This window comes from Panthera tigris, chromosome F3 (genome assembly GCF_018350195.1).
Source record: "Panthera tigris isolate Pti1 chromosome F3, P.tigris_Pti1_mat1.1, whole genome shotgun sequence".
Lineage (NCBI taxonomy): Eukaryota > Metazoa > Chordata > Mammalia > Carnivora > Felidae > Panthera > Panthera tigris.
In genome coordinates this window covers 32,886,668-32,902,255 of record NC_056678.1, presented here as the reverse complement: position 1 = coordinate 32,902,255, position 15,588 = coordinate 32,886,668, and the positions used below count along the sequence as shown (strand labels likewise).

The following is a 15,588-nucleotide window of genomic DNA, read 5'->3' as shown; positions in this document are numbered from 1 at the left end:
AGCAAGGCAGAGGGAGATCATGCAAAATGGTGCCCGCTGGCTGGAGCATAAAGACGGCACCCATGGGAAAGGGAAAAACAAGTGGCAGGGGCAGGCTTTAGCAAGGCAGAAGGAGAGGAAGAAGGTGGAACCCACCAGCTTCCAACCCTGGACAATATCTCAGCAGGCCCCTTCCCCCCCAGATCAATGCTTTAAAATTAGGAAATGTGTCCCACTCACATACAGTCGGGCTGTTTTTCAAAGGGTTGCTTCTGCCTTGGGCCCTGGGGTGAGTGAGTCTGTGCAATGGCCCTTTAAGAGCTGCTTCTCAGCTCACCATGGCCAACTAGGTCTGGTGGCAATGAGCCAGACGTTTTAGGGGTCATCTCTCAGACGCCAGCCTTAGAAGCTGGGATGAGGGCATCCGGATGGCTCAGTCGGTAAGTGTCTGACTCTTGATTTCTGCTCAGGTCATGAGCTCATGAACCATGAGATCAAGTCCCGCATCGGTGCTGTGCTGAGCATGGAGTCTGCATGGGATTTTCTCTCTCCCACTCTCTCTGCTCCTTCCCCACTCAGGCCCGATGTGCAGCACAAACACTTCAACCCTCCAGGAGAAGCTCTGGGTTGAGTTCTCTCCTGACTGTGGGTCACTGTACCAGGGATGGGGCTTCTGGTCTACCACTTCGATGTGGTTTCCCTCTTCTTTGGCCCCATGGAAAGGAGTTACTCCACCAGTTTTTAGATTTCTTTTCAGAGGAGATTGTTCCACACTTAGCTGTGGATTCCTTGTGTCTGTGGGAGGTGGTGAGTTCAGGATCTTCCCATTTTGCCATCTTCAAAAAGAAACTCACTTTAAACTTTTAAGTGATATTTCTCCTTCCATGGAGGTTTGACTGACTTTTCTACTTGTAGACATTAGTTCATGTTGTCAACAGTTGGGCATTGAATCTCAGAAAACATTAAGCTTGAGATTAAAAATTAGGGCAGGGAAAGCTGTTAGTAAAACATGCTAACCTAACATATCTGAACAGGACACGATCAAGTTCATACTCAAAACCACAAGGGTGCTGTGAAGTACAATGATTTCATACTTGTGTTGTGAGGTCATTTTGTTGTAACATTAAAGCCAAGAGCCCTCCCCACCCAAGGGCAATGCCAATTTCCCAGAAGGCTCATTTCTCAGAGCCAAAGCTCCAGAAGATGCCAAAGCAACCCATGCTGATACTTAGTCTCATGTTATTTCTCAATTTTATGCTTAATTTGCTCCTTTTGGTTTTATGTATTTTGACAGAGCCAAGTGTATGTGGGGATTTCCCCACAGTCCTTTAAATGCTATAAAACTTTAATATAGGAAGATAAAAACAATAATAAGCCATGCCTCCAAGCCCTCACATTTAGTTCTTCATTTGAGTTAGACACTAACTAGTTGTAGGTACTGATACAGATTTTCAAGTACTCACACTGCTTTAAATGCCCTGTGCGTTTCCTTGCCCTCTTCCCTCTACCCGAATGAAAATTATATTCTGCCCATAAGCTGGGCATGCAACACCCAATGATTGCACAAAATGGCATCTTTACAATTCTTTTTTTTTTTAATGTGCATTTATTTAAGGGAGAAAAAAAAAGAAAAGAGAGCATGAGCAGGGGAGGGACAGAGAGAGGGAGAGAATCCCAAGCAGACTCCACACTGTCAGCACAGAGCCCAATGCAGGGTTCGAACTCAGGAACCGTGAGATCATGACCTGAGTTGAAATCCAGAGTCAGATGTTTAACGACTGAGCCACCCAGGGGCCCCCTCACCTTTACAATTAAGTTATTCTCATAATGGCCAGTGTCCTATGTGAGCGGATGCAATTTTTATAAAACTTTTCAGTGTATATTTTTGACAGGGAGAGACAGAGACAGAGCATGAGTGGGGGAGGGGCAAAGTGAGAGAGAGACAGAAAGACAGACCCCGAAGCAGGCTCCAGGCTCTGGGCTGTCAGCACAGAGCCCAATGCAGGGGTCGAACTCATGAGATCTCGTGAGCCCTGAGATCCTGACGTGGGCTGAAGTCAAATGCTTAACTGACTGAGCCACCTAGGTGCTCAGAGCCAATGCAATTTAATATGGTTTTAATATGGTTCAGAATAAAGCCAAGATGGCTGCCCAATTCCCAACTTTAGGCATGCAACCCTGAAATGTCTTTTTGGAAAAAATGAAATCATGCTCCTGGAAATCTGTGGAGTTAGGCTGTTTTCAGCATAATTGCCTTCTCTCAGCTTCCTAATACCCTTAAAACCTCTGAGAGACTTTAAGTGTACAAAGTTCAACAAAAATACCTTCAAAGTAGATTAGTTCTAATTATGTCTAATATTTGTTTGCTGCTTTATTGAATAAACTACATTTGTTTAAAAAAGAAAAGAAATTCACTTAACTGCATGTCAGTCACCCAAATTTTAAGTGTACAAATGAAATGGAAAACATTTATTACACAAATTTAATTACAATTCTAAGAAATAAACATGCAAATTAGATAGAGTTCAATTTGCAGATGCTAATCGTCGTCCTTGATCTTACTCCTTCCCTCTCTGATTTTCAGTCTGTGCCTCTCCTTGATTCCTAGGGAGCCAGGCAGCAAGAGGTTTGGTTTTTCACAGTCGGAGGATCACTGTTTTAAAGAAGTGTTATATTTAGCACATCTGGCATAGTAGCAGTAAACAAACATTATAGTCTTTGTAACACTTTTGTGCAGGTGCCTTCCCCCGGATTTTATTAGGTCTATGCCTTCCAAGCCTCTGTGTTCATTACACCTGAAATGACCCATCTCGACTATGGAGGAGTCCCTAGACAGAAGTTATGAATTAATGTTTCAAAAAACAAACTCCAATTGAGACTAATACAGGGGAAAATTACTATTTGCAGAATAATGTGATTCCGGGGCTTAAATTACATTCCCTTGACCAAGGACAACGTCCTTTATTACTTTTTTATTTCCTGGAGGTATTCCCTCGAGGCTCCCCACCCAGAAAGAGTTGCCAATTCAAGTTGCAGTAGGACCCATGTTGCTTTTTTATACACATGCAGCTCCGGAGGGGAACGGGCGGGGGCGGGCGGCGAGGGGAGAATAACTGCTTGGTCCTGCAAAGACATCTGTTTCTCATCTCCGTTTGCCGTGGCAAAGGAGAAGAAAGTCTTTTCAAAGGGTGGGAAAGGCACAGATTTTTTTTTTTTTTTTTAATCACACGCACACACAACAACAACAGAACCAAACCAAATAAAAAAAAGAGAAGACATCTCAGAAGGTTGCAGAGTGAATACGTTATCCGGCTGGAGCCGGGCCCCCAGGGCTAGGGCGGGAGCCGGGGAGCGCGTGGGGTCTGGGCTGCGGGCTGGAGCTGGGCCCGCGTGTCCCCGGGCACCGGGAGGGGAGGGGAGGGGAGGGGAGAGAGGGGAGGAGAGGGAGGAGGGAGGGCGGGAAGGAGGGAAGGAGGCAGGGGGCGGGCTGGGGTGGGGGTGAGGGGAAGGCGCCCCGTGTGCTGCCTGAGGAGCGGCGGCGGCGGCGGCGGCGGGAGCAGAGGGAGGGCGGGAGAGCGGGCGCGCTTGTCATGTTCCCTCTCTCACCCTGGGGGCATCCTGCAGAACCTCTCCTCGGAAATCCACGGGGAAATGGCAAACAGGATTGACGGGTTTCACACGCTCCTCGCTAGACAGAGCCGCTCATTACCATAACCGTCTGCAGCGACGGCGGCGCGGCGCCCCAGTCGCGGCGGCGGGACCTGCCGGGACCCTCGCCCGCCGCGCACCAGCGTCCACCGTCGACCGGGCCGCCGGGCCGGGCCCCGCGCGACTGTGCACCGGCGGCCGGGCTGGCGCCGAGCCCGGAGCGGACCAGCGGCAGCGCGAGCGCTCCGGCCGCCGCCTCCCGGCTGACCCCGCGGTAAGAGCCGGGCCGGGCGCGGGCGGCGGGGGCGGCGAGGCCCGGGCGGGTGGAGGGCGAGGGCCGGTCCCCGCGGGCAGAGTCTTCGCGCGCCGAGTGGCACCCGCGCGGCCTCCCGGCACCGGGGCCGCGCCGGGGGCGCCGAGCGGACGCGCACCGGCCGGAGCGGGACCTGGGCAGCGCGGGGGCCGGGACGCCGCTGGGCGCCGAGGCGGCGCGGGCTTTCCCCGGGGCTGGCTTGCGCCGCGGGGCCTTCACCGGGGCGAGAACCGCTGCCGCCCGCGCGCACCCAGCCGACTCCGCGGGCGGGTGGGGATGGCAGCCCTGGTGAGCCCCCAGGGCCCGCGGCGGCCGCTCCCTCCCTTTCCCTAGGGAACGGGGGGGTGAGTAGGAGGGATGCCCCCGGGTCTGGTCGCCGCGAAGCTGGGCAGGTGGAGAGGGAGGGGTTGTGGATGTCAGGAGCGCGCGTCTTCGAGAAAAGGGAAGAGCTGCAGGAGCTGACACCTTCTGTCCTCCGCCACCTCCGCCCCCGCACTCTCCTCCCCGGCAGCCGAGCCTCGCTGCGGGCGGCGGCGGCTCCTCTGTCCTCAGCTCACCTCCCCGGCGGACTCGGCTGCTGCCCGCCTGGTCCACGCCTCCGCCTCTCTCTCCTCCCTTCCTCCCCTCCCGCCTCCTGGGCCCTAGCAACTTTCCGGAGTGCCCGGCTGGGGCCGTGGAGGCGGGGGGAGAGGCGGCCCCCCCGGCCCAGGGTGGCGCGGACAGAGCGGACGCCTGCGGGAGGTGCGGGCGCTGTCCCCGCCGCCCGGGTCCCACGGCCGCGCCGGGCGCTCCCGCAGCCGCGGGCTCCGAGCGGGCTTGGCCGGCAAGGGAGGGAGGGAGGGAGGGCCGGGCAGGCATCTGCTGCGGGCTGGAGCGCGGGGACGGGGCCAGCCTCGCCAGAGCCCTGCCAGCCGCTGTGAGTCATTTCCTTGGAATCCTACCTTTGGTGTTTATTTCCCTTAGAAGGAAACTTGTTAAAAAAAAAAAAAAATAAGAAAAAAGAAAGAAAGAAAAGAAAGAAAGAGTAATAATAGCTCTTATTCTTCAGGAGAGGCGCACGGCTCGCGCACCGTGGAAAGACAACTTGCCTTTGTTCCCAGACACTTGGGGTGTTGTTTACTTTCTCCTGCGGCCGCCGGCCGGCAGGGCTCTGCTCCCTACGTGAGAAGGGACTCAGGGGCCCAGGCACCGACCCCTTGGGGTGTGTCTGTGCCGGAGTCTCCCGGACGTGGTGCCTGCAGGGGGGTCGGTTCTCCAAACGTCGCGACCCCAGTCTTGGCCCTGGGATGGGGAGACCTGGCGCCAGGGCTCGGACACCCGGACACCTCATCTTCCCCCTCAGGCCCAGCACCGGCCCTTCTCGCCCTAGGACCTGACCTAAAGCTCCTGATCTCTCGAAGCTACAGCTGAGAAATGCACTTCTAGGGCAGACAGGTGTACTGCAGCGACTGGCAGAAAAGCGACATCTGTCTATTCGGAAGGGTTGAAGGATTTTATTCCACCCATTCAGCCCCTTCCACCACCACCAGCAGCAGCGGCAGCTGGACAAGCTGTTGGGATCTTGTTAAGGACAAGGAGGAGGTCGGGTTGGGGGTGGGGGTGGGGTCTTGGTCCACCTGGGCAACACATTTTAAGACTGGCAGCATTGAACATACCAGCCCTTCTCTGCGTTTCAGTGTTGGAATCAGATCTCTAACTGCTGTGATGCTTTTAATGTTCTCTAATTTCCAATGCTGGGGAGGGGGAGGGGGAGGCAAAGAATGACCAGGAGCCCCTCTTAGATTCAAGGTGCCGCTGAACCTGTAGCCACCCTTTTCTATGTGCCTACCTCTCCTATTAGCGTTATAATGGCTCTGAGGAAAAAACATGTGTAAGTCATCTGGAAAAACCAAACTGTATAGCAATGCCTGGTAACTTTACTATGAATATTTCCTGAAAAAGCATGACATTTTAGTCGTTAGCCTTCTGGGAATGCGTGAGGTGTCATTCCGCTGCGTCCAGTTGGGTGACAAAACTGACCTGCAGGAACCTGGGAATAAGAGGTTAGGACCTTTTTATTTTTTAAACCCATGTGTAGACAAAACACACTTTAACAACCTTCTTTTGAATCCACTCACCTCTGATGTTAAAAAATACAAATCTTACCATAAATGTACATCTTTGTGGTTATATCTAATAATAACAGCACATGAATTTGTGGATTTAAACTTCTGAACTCAGTAGCAGAATTACAATGTAAATCTCATCGTACGGAGAATAGTGACAGTTTGGATCTGCACATATAATACAAATAGTCATGTGAAACATTAGTGCTTAGCACACCGCACACTCCCAATTCTTCCTGAACATTGAACTTGCCTTCTTAATTTGTTAACATCCTGGTGTAAATTCTAAATAGACTTCCTAGGAAGACTCCATTGCAGAATCTTCTCCCAGCCCCCAAATAATCCAAAGTCACTCATATTTTATTCAGACTTACATAAATCACTTCTGGAAGGAACTCAGCTTCTCCAGCATATTTGTGTGTACAGGTTTCCAGTTCAAAAAAGAAAAACTTACAGAAATTAGATTTCACGAAGGAAAGAGCCAAGATAAGACAACTATGCCGTGTTTCAAGTTCAAATGTGTAACTGATAGAATTTCATGTGTTGGAATCAATACTAACAAGTAGAAACACTGAAATCCTTAACCAAAAAAGCTACAACAATAAGTTATTAATATATAAACAAACTCTTAGGAACATAAAACAGCACAGGGCCCATATAATGTCCTATTAAACAAAGGTAATTGCTTCTAGGGGCCTACAAATGCTTTCTTAAGAGGAGTGGATTTGTCAACCCTCCTCTGGTTTTATGTAATAAAAGTTCAACAGACAAAAAGCTTGGGTCTTATTCCCAGAATCCAGCACAAAAGTGAATGTGAATTTCAAGCTGGAAACCACCACTGCAGTCAACGAGAAAGGGCTACTGACCGAGAAAAAGCTAGATAACTCGCATGCTCCTGGAGTAGCATTTACTGAAACAACTGTCTTTTATCATAGGTTAAAAAATTAGATCATTTATGAGAGTCTCCCAGGGAATCTGTCATCGTGAGGCTTGATAGCTTGTTTGGTTGCCGAGTTTGAGGGGTGATAGAACAGCTTCGTTTGTTAAATCAGGGTAGCCCTAAATTTTTTGATGACTCAAGAGCAAAATAAATGGTATGTCCCACTATTGCCTTTTAGAGAATTAATCAAACACCTCTTTTTTTTTTTTTCTTCTGATAATGTTTACTAAGTCCTTGCTGCTGCCTCTTTGTAGGGAGGACAGTGTAAAAGAGAAGTGGTAGGTCATTTAGCAGCCCAAATCATTTGGGTCCTCCTTCCAGCCACTGACGTGGACACTTCCCCCTGTCTGTCAGAAGGCCTGGCTTCATTGTTCAGTGAGGTTGGGACAGAATTTAGGATCTCCAAGAGAAGCCCGAACAAAGAATGGAGTCCTGGCTGCCAAGAGCCGCTCTGTTAGCCAGAGGACATTGTCTCTTCAGTGAAGCTATTTCCCCTTCCCCTGGTGTTTTTCCTTCTGTTACCTGGAAGTAGACCCTCCGTAAAACATGTAGGTAATCACAGTCTCCTAGACAGCAGGAGATTCACCCTTTCCCCAAAACATTACAAGCTGTATAATTTGGAGAAGGAAAACGTGAAGTAGACCTTTGGCGTATGTTTGAAAGACAGTCAGTCTTCAGAAAGCAGACCTGACATCACTCCTTGTGACAGTTCTTTAAATGGCAAAGTGGGATAGTGGAGGTTCAGGTCTTGTAAAGGAATTGGCAGCTAATAAAGGTGCTGAGGCCTCTCTGCCTTCACCACTGATCTCTGGCCCATAGGTCTTTTTGCTTTAGTATCAAACCCTTTTCCCCCTTGAACTCACTCTTCACCCTGCCTCGAGCCTTGCTCAGGACCAAGTGGAGACACTGAGCCCCCCTGGAAGTGGCCTGGTCCACCTGAGTTAAGCAGGGGCCCAGCGCTGCATCACAGAGCAGAGAGGCTCCCAGTCTCCCCGCAGGCCCCAGGCAGGGGCGCGAACTGGAGAGGAGGGCAGTGGTGTGGTGCCTCCTGGAAAGTTCTGCCTTGTGTCTGGGCCTCACCGAGGAAAGAGTTGCCGGCTGCCTCTGGCCCTGAAGCCCTGGCTCCTGTTTAATATTCTGCCTGCTCCGTTGATGTTGTGCTTGGCTCCTGTGGGGCTGCAACTCCCGGCTTGAAACTGGAGCCAATTTTCTGTCTTCATCTCACAGTGTTTTGACTGGAGGCAGATCCAGTTCAGGCCGATCAGGGCTGGTGGAAACAACTACCAAGTGTGTCTCTGTCTGCTTCGTTTTGGGAAAAGAAAGTGGAGGGAGCCCCGGAATGTTGTAGAGGAGCTGGCCCAGCCGAAAGGAGACAAGAGGGCCAGCCACACAGACCAAACCTGAGCGCATCAGTAGGGATTAATGGTGGAGATTTCTGCCTCCCCACCCTTTCCTTTTGATTGATTAGCGGATTTCATCAAAGGAGACTCTCTGGGGACTGACTAGAAAATTGATTTTGCCTTATTAATAGAAAGGAAGCGCAAGGGTCCGGGACTTGCCTCTTAGGGGTACATTTTGTGCGGGAAGGTCAGGGGGAAAATGTGTTAGGAGGCAAAGCAGCTGTCTCAAAGAGGGCTGAGGGGAATCTGAGAACAATAAGAAATGGGATTTTAAAGATCCGCCCATGAAATGCAGATTGCCGAACACAGAGGCTGAGCTAATAGCAGCAAGAGAGTTTGCTGAGGTTTTCTTTGAAAAAATAATCAAATGTTTCAGGGTGAAGGGGAGGACTGAGAAGTAAAAGTTTCCCAAAGCAAAGGAATGAAAATGCCAAGGCCATTCCCTGGCTTATTCTTGATTAGGGCTGTTTTCTTTCTTTCTTTCTTTTTTCTTTTCTCTTTTTTTTTCCTTTTTTCTTTTTCTTTTTCTTTCTTTCTTTCTTTCTTTTTTTTTTTTAGATCTGAGGCTGTCAGAGATGACTCTGGTTCTGTCCATGAATAGATTCTGCGAGCCCATTGTCTCGGAAGGAGCTGCTGAAATTGCTGGGTACCAGACACTATGGGAGGCTGACAGCTACGGAGGCCCAAGCCCCCCTGGGCCAGCACAGGCTCCTCTGCAGGGAGACCGGGGAGCCGGTCCCCCACTGGCAGGTACTGCCCTTGACCTTCCCCTGCTGCCCTCTGCAGCTCAGCTGCCACACTAGTGGGCGGGGGTGGTGTCTGGGGCGCCCTTCTGAGCTGAGAGAGCTCATGTTCCAGGGACTTCCCAGGCTGCCTGTACACCTCTCATAAGTGAGCCCAGGGCTCCCGGGAAGGGGACCAGACGTGATACTCAAGTTGCATTCAGACCTGAGGCTACGCAAGCTGCTGCTGCGTGTATAAGTCATGCACCTATATTTTTAAAAGAACCAAACCAGATTTTGAAACTCTTGAGTTTGGATTTTGGTTTTTCACCCTGTAGGACTGCATGGCTCTCAGAGCTACACAAGTCCTGGTGAGCTTGACAATGAAATCTTTATCCCATGAGACATAAAGGAATCTACACTTTGGGCCAGAAGCTGTGTGTCTCTTCTTTTTATTAAGCACACAACTGGCTTTCATATTCAGGGGGAGAATTTTTGAAATCTAGATATATGTTCTTCCTGATTCTTTATTTTTATATTTTAAGGTAAGTTCCTTGGGTTTTTGTGTAGTACCCCTTAAAAAAAAAAAACCTATAATGTAAAATAAGTACTCTTTGAAGTTTGTTTTGGATTAAAAGCTCTGTTCTTTAAAATTTAAACTCTACTTTTATTCATGGCTGACATACTACGTTTTTGAGAAGAAAAAGGACTTTGGATAGCCCAAATTTTACTTTTAAATTAAAAAGTTTTTAATTTCATATATTGAAAGAAGGAAAATTATAACTCTAATATGCAGGTAGTCATTTGCTTCCTTACCTACAGCCAATAACATTTTAAAGTTATTTGGTTGTTAGTGCTGACAGTTAAAGATGTATACATTTGAGCGGTCGTGTTATGTTATCATGGATTTAATTAAACACTTTGAACAAATACTGTTCTTTCCTTTTATGAATTTTGCTGTTTGTGCATACAGTTAAGATTCTGAGTATTTAGTAAATGCTGAAATAGGTCATTTTCCTTTATAATTACCTCGAAATCCTTGCCTAGCCTGGGTCACAATTCTGTATGATAGCAACCATTAAGACAAATGTTTATTTTTAATCACCACATGTACAGACAGATACGTAGCCAACTTATCTTCTATAAGGAAATTAAAGGAAAGTATTTTGTTTGGAGAGTCTGGCAAACCGCATGTCATTTGTCATATCTGATTTATTACCACAGGATCACATTACAGGGGAATTTCAAATCCTATAACAACATCCAAGATCACATACTTTAAGAGGAAGTATGTGGAAGAAGAGGATTTTCACCCACCACTCAGCAGCTGTAGCCATAAAGTATGTTTTTTTAATAGTCATTCTTTTTATTAAGAGTTTAAGATACTTAGTAACAGTTGCTTGATCCATTTCCAGAAATTAAATTGTTCCACCCAAGCAATGAAAATGAGCCACTTCTCAGCAGAGCCATATTAATCGTTGTCCCTTTTTTGGGTCCTGTGTTATTTTCACAAGGAATTGAGGAAAGAGCCAGCAGGAGCTCCTCTACCCAGAAATAACAAAATTACATAATCCAAGGAACATCTTTTTTACAAATGATTTGATTTTTCTTAAGTTGCATTAATGGTTATGAATGGTGTGTGCTTTCACGTGTGCACAGAAAAGCACTTGTTCTTTCCTGACATTCCCCTTCCCCAAGCTCTAGCTCCAATGGCCAGTGCCACTTCTGTGGGTGCCCACCTGGGAGCGGTTCCCCAGGGCTTCTCAGGACCCTTTACAGGTGGACTCCCCATCTGTTGAAAGCATGCGTGGAAGTAGAAACATGCACTTGTACACTGGCTGCATATGTTTACTTTGTTAAAATATGTAATTCATTCCCAAGAAAAGACCACAGCTAACTCTTTTGCATACATAAGAAGAAGTAGGAAACTGGCCACTAAGCTTTTCAAATACCATTTCTTTTTCTTTATGGTTATCCTCCTTTAAAAACTATCTACAGATTTAATCGAGGGAGGGTATAACCCCAGGGCTTCTGGGTGGCCCCGGTTAAGCGTCTGACTCTTGATTTTGGCTCAGGTCATGATCTCAAGGTTCCATAAAGTTCAAGTTCGAGCCCTACTTCAGGCTTCGAGCTTATAGTGCAGAGCCTGCTTAGGGTTTTCTCTCTCTGCCCCTCCCCTGCTCGCTCACTCAAAATAAGTGCATGAACTTAAAAATAAGAAAAGGGAGGGTATAAGCCAAAGCATAGTTGTCTGAAACACGGAGAGGATTTTAAATTTTTTGATGCACTTCCTCTCTGTCTCCTCTTACCCCATCTCCCCACCACCCCACAAGCTTATCCTTCAAGGTGTTGGCTTTGGCCTTGCTCATAATGACCTGGGCATGCATTGGTAGGCGCTGAGCTTTTCTCTGAATGTATAGTTCCTGCCTTTGATCCTGGGCTGGCTTTGTTCATAGCTCCTCAGGTCATGCTAACAGTTCCTTTTTTTTTTTTATGGCCTGGAAGAGGTGGCCCCCAGGACACAAGCTGTTTGTTTCCTCTTTCGTTTTTGTGTTATGGTTGCAGCGAATTTCTAGTTGCCTCTGGATCTGTACCAATCATCACATGGTGATGGTAGCACACTGCTCAGAAGTGAGTCTTTCTCACTTCTTCCTTGCATCTCTTCTCCTGCCTGGCTCCAGAAGGAAGCCTACTTTGGCCCTTCAACTGACAGATCCTTTCGGGGGAAAGGCTGTTGTCCCTCGTTCAAGCAAAGATAATTGCAAGTGTTAAACCCACAGGGACAGCCCTGAAAGCAGTTCTCATGCTCCTGGCCAGGGTTTGAAGTATACTTATGATGACCTGCATTTTGCCATCTTTCAAAAGACATTTATTCCCATGTAATGTATGAGTATATGTGTGCGCGTATGCATGTGTTTGTATACACTCACATAAAAGCACAAGTGTCTTAAGGGTACAGCTTGATGGATTTCACATAGTGAACATACCCATGTAACTAGCACCCAGATCAAGAAACAACATAGCAACTGAGAACCTCTCTCTTCGGGCCTCTTGTTACTACTTTTCTGCCCCTCCCCCCCCCCCCCCCCCCCCCCAAGAAACTGCTCTCCTGATTTTTAGCAGTGTAGATTTGTGTGTTTCAGCATCTCCCTCACGGGGGCCATATAAGAGCGAACAACCTGACCTCCCCCTGCTGAGGTCTCCATTGTGACTGGATTCCCAGGCGCTTGACCACACCAGGGATTCAGGAATGGGGGTGGGGGGGGGGAGACATTAGTAACACCAGGGACGGCATCCCTAAATGAATTTGGGAGAAACAGGAGCCCAGTATTCCCAGATCCAGAGACTACCAAGAAAGAAATGTACTGTGACGACATTTTCCTGTAGTCCATGACCTAAGTTTTTTCTCCCTCTTTTGACTTTTAGACCATCTCAATTTTTGAGGAACGAGCCCACATCCTTTATATGTCATTAGAAAAGCTAAAGTTTATCGATGATCCTGAGGTATACCTGCGAAGATCTGTCCTTATAAACAATTTGATGAAAAGGATCCATGGAGAAATCATCACGCAGAGTAACTGGTGCTTTCCTGCCTGCTCTTTCAATGGCACCTCTGCTCAAGAGTGGTTCATGGCTCAAGACTGTCCCTACCGAAAACGACCACGGATGGCCAAAGAGGAGTGTGAAAAATTCCATGCCTGCTGCTTTTACCAAGAATGTGGTGGTCACTACCTAAATGTACCCCTTTCTGTCCATGCTAGCGTTGGAAGTGCCTCCACCACTGTCCCCTCTTCCTCCTCATCCTCCTCTTCCTCTCCCCCTCTACCTTTACCGAGTTGTTCCCACCAGGTGGATTTTGACGTAGGCAGCGCACCTATTTACAAGGGTGATGGCCAGATACCTGCCAATGAAATCTTTGTTACTAATGTCAGGTCGCTAGGTGTTCAGGAAAAGGCCACCGTAAGTGATGAGAAAGCAAATCATGACACCAACAGGGATGGTGGCCCCATAAGCCATGAACCTGTGGGAAATGACCTGGCTTTTGAGTGCAAAGGCCAATTTTATGATTATTTTGAGACTGCATATAATGAAAAAAGCAATGTGAGCGAGTCTTGGAAAAAATCCTTAAGGAAAAAGGAGCCTTCACCAAGTAACAAACTGTGCTGCAGCAAAGGGAGTAAAATATGAGCCATCTTTTCACCGAAACTCTGAAGCATGCACAGCATGATCAATTAGCTCTCATAAATTTTATTTTGAATGGATTTTATAGTTTTGTACAACTGATAAAATTATGCCATGAACATGCCGTGTCGTTTTAATGCCTGGAGAGCAGATTGCATAAAACATCTGTATAGTAGGCATCAGCGAGCTACTTATAAATGTGGTGATTTTGCCCAAAAACCAGCTGACTTAATGCTTAAAAGTAGACCTTAGTTTTCTTATGGAAAAGGTCAGTAGATTAGCCTGGGGGCAGTGTGCCCTTGTGATCTTTCCACTACCCCCAAGGAATCTGTCACTAGCTAAGAAACTTCCAATATGTTCGCCAACTAATTAGGTAGTTATTTGGTAAGCAAACCAAAACAACCAGCAAAAGATGCCTGCTTCTACGTGACTATTTTTTTTCTGAATAAAAGACTGAAGACAGGGAGCTAGATGAAGTGGCCTCGTGGTGCCGTTAAGTATTTATATTTAACAGTCTTGCGTGACAGATGAAAAGAGGATGGAACGTAATGAAACACCAGTCTTGGGGTGGCAATCAACAATATGTATAGAGGGGTGATCCCTGCAAGTTCCTGGCTTGCCTGTGATGGGTGATTAGTCTGTTAAAGAGAGGTGTTATACAGGGCGATTTTTGGTGCCTTACTTTATCTTAATTTTTGCCAATGTGCAAATTAAGGATAAATCAGAGTTACAGCAGGGATTTAACAAACAGGAAAAAAAAATACACAGGGTGGATCAATATCGTTTGGAAACCGTTAACTTCGAAACTATTGCGTTCAACTTTTGATTCAACGTCTCTATCCTTTCTTTGTTTTTGATGCCCAATTGCTTTTGGATTTGGCATTTTTAGAAAGGGATGGGGGCAACAATAGAGCTGTTAGAAGCCAGCACTAAGCTGCTTGAGCTTTTTCTATGGCAACGGTCTGTTGCTGGGGTTTGGGTTTTTTGGGTTTTGGGTTGTTTAGTTTTGTTTTGTTTTCTTGTCCAATGAAGTTCATGAACCAGTGGCATGCATTATACTTTAATCTGTTTTGCATCATTTCACTCGTTTAGATTATGAAAGCATGTGGTTTTTTATATATGACTTTTGCTGTTGATTAAGAAGCACAATGTTAATAAATGATGTGGTGATCAATAAGGTTTTATCTTAAAGAATGTAAAGATTTTAGTTTTTGGAAAGTTATTTTGGAGAAATGGGACTCGGCTGGCAATAGCTACCATGTATTTGGTCAACATGTTTCTCAGTGATTTCTTTAATTTGTACGTTTGCAAGAGCGTGTTCAGAGTGCCCCTCTGACCGTCTGCCCTTCTCCAGCCAACTTCTTCCACACTGTATTGCAGTTTCCAAGGTTGCTAATTGACTTGGGCCTCCTTAAACAATACTTCACAGGAACCAAATGCCAAATGGAGGAAATAAGTACGTCCTCCCAGTTTCTCCAAGATAAAGCTTTTTTATTATTGCTATTAATATTAAATATAGGTCTCATTCATACAGTGTATGAGTAGGATCATTTGGACAATGTCCACAAGGACCAATTTTTAAAACATGTTCTTGTGTTATGGCTAAATAGTCTAGTAATGTTTTGTCCTTTATTTTCAATATTTGATAAACATTTGATGTTGAAAACTTAGATGATAGATGCTTGTATATGACTGTGTTGTTGTAATAAAGTGAGGTTTTCTTGATATATATTTATTAAAATGATCAAAATTCATTAAGATTTTGTTATTTTAACAATCCTCAGCAGTGTTTCTCTTTTCCATTGCTCTTTCTCCTTTAAAAAACTCTAAATGTCTAGTGGACAGTGGCCATGCAGGTGTCTTCAAAATGAAAGACTACTTTAAGAGGTCAATCGGACAGGTATTTTAGAATGATGCTAGTTTGTAAGTTTAGATTCCTGTGGATTAAGAGGACAGTGTTTTTTTTTTAATTTTTTTTAACGTTTATTTATTTTTGAGACAGAGAGAGACAGAGCATGAACAGGGGAGGGTCAGAGAGAGAGGGAGACACAGAATCTGAAACAGGCTCCAGGCTCTGAGCGGTCAGCACAGAGCCTGACGCGAGGCTCGAACTCATGGACCACGAGATCATGACCTGAGCCAAAGTCGGACGCTTAACCGACTGAGCCACCCAGGCGCCCCAAGAGGACAGTGTTAATAAATGATGTGGTTGGTTGTCAAGGCTTCATCTTAAAGAATCTAAACATTTTCCATTTTTGCAAAGTTTCTGACGAAAACATAGCATAATGTAAACCCTGAG

General features: G+C 46.7%; 1 protein-coding gene across 2 annotated transcripts; it reads left to right on the top strand.

Moving 5' to 3' along the window:
• The first annotated feature begins 3,828 nt into the window (after window positions 1-3,828).
• SERTAD4 (SERTA domain containing 4) lies at window positions 3,829-15,000 on the top strand. Of its 2 annotated transcripts, XM_042976691.1 has the most exons (5): window positions 3,829-3,901; window positions 8,944-9,135; window positions 10,332-10,447; window positions 11,673-11,738; window positions 12,534-15,000. In XM_042976691.1, exons 2-5 carry the CDS (start codon window positions 8,961-8,963, stop codon window positions 13,293-13,295), a joined length of 1,119 nt encoding a protein of 372 aa, XP_042832625.1. In that variant the 5' UTR covers window positions 3,829-3,901; window positions 8,944-8,960; the 3' UTR covers window positions 13,296-15,000. The 2 variants fall into 2 exon arrangements, with proteins under 2 accessions (XP_042832625.1, XP_042832626.1); XM_042976692.1 differs by lacking the exon at window positions 11,673-11,738.
• Window positions 15,001-15,588: the final 588 nt, after the last annotated feature.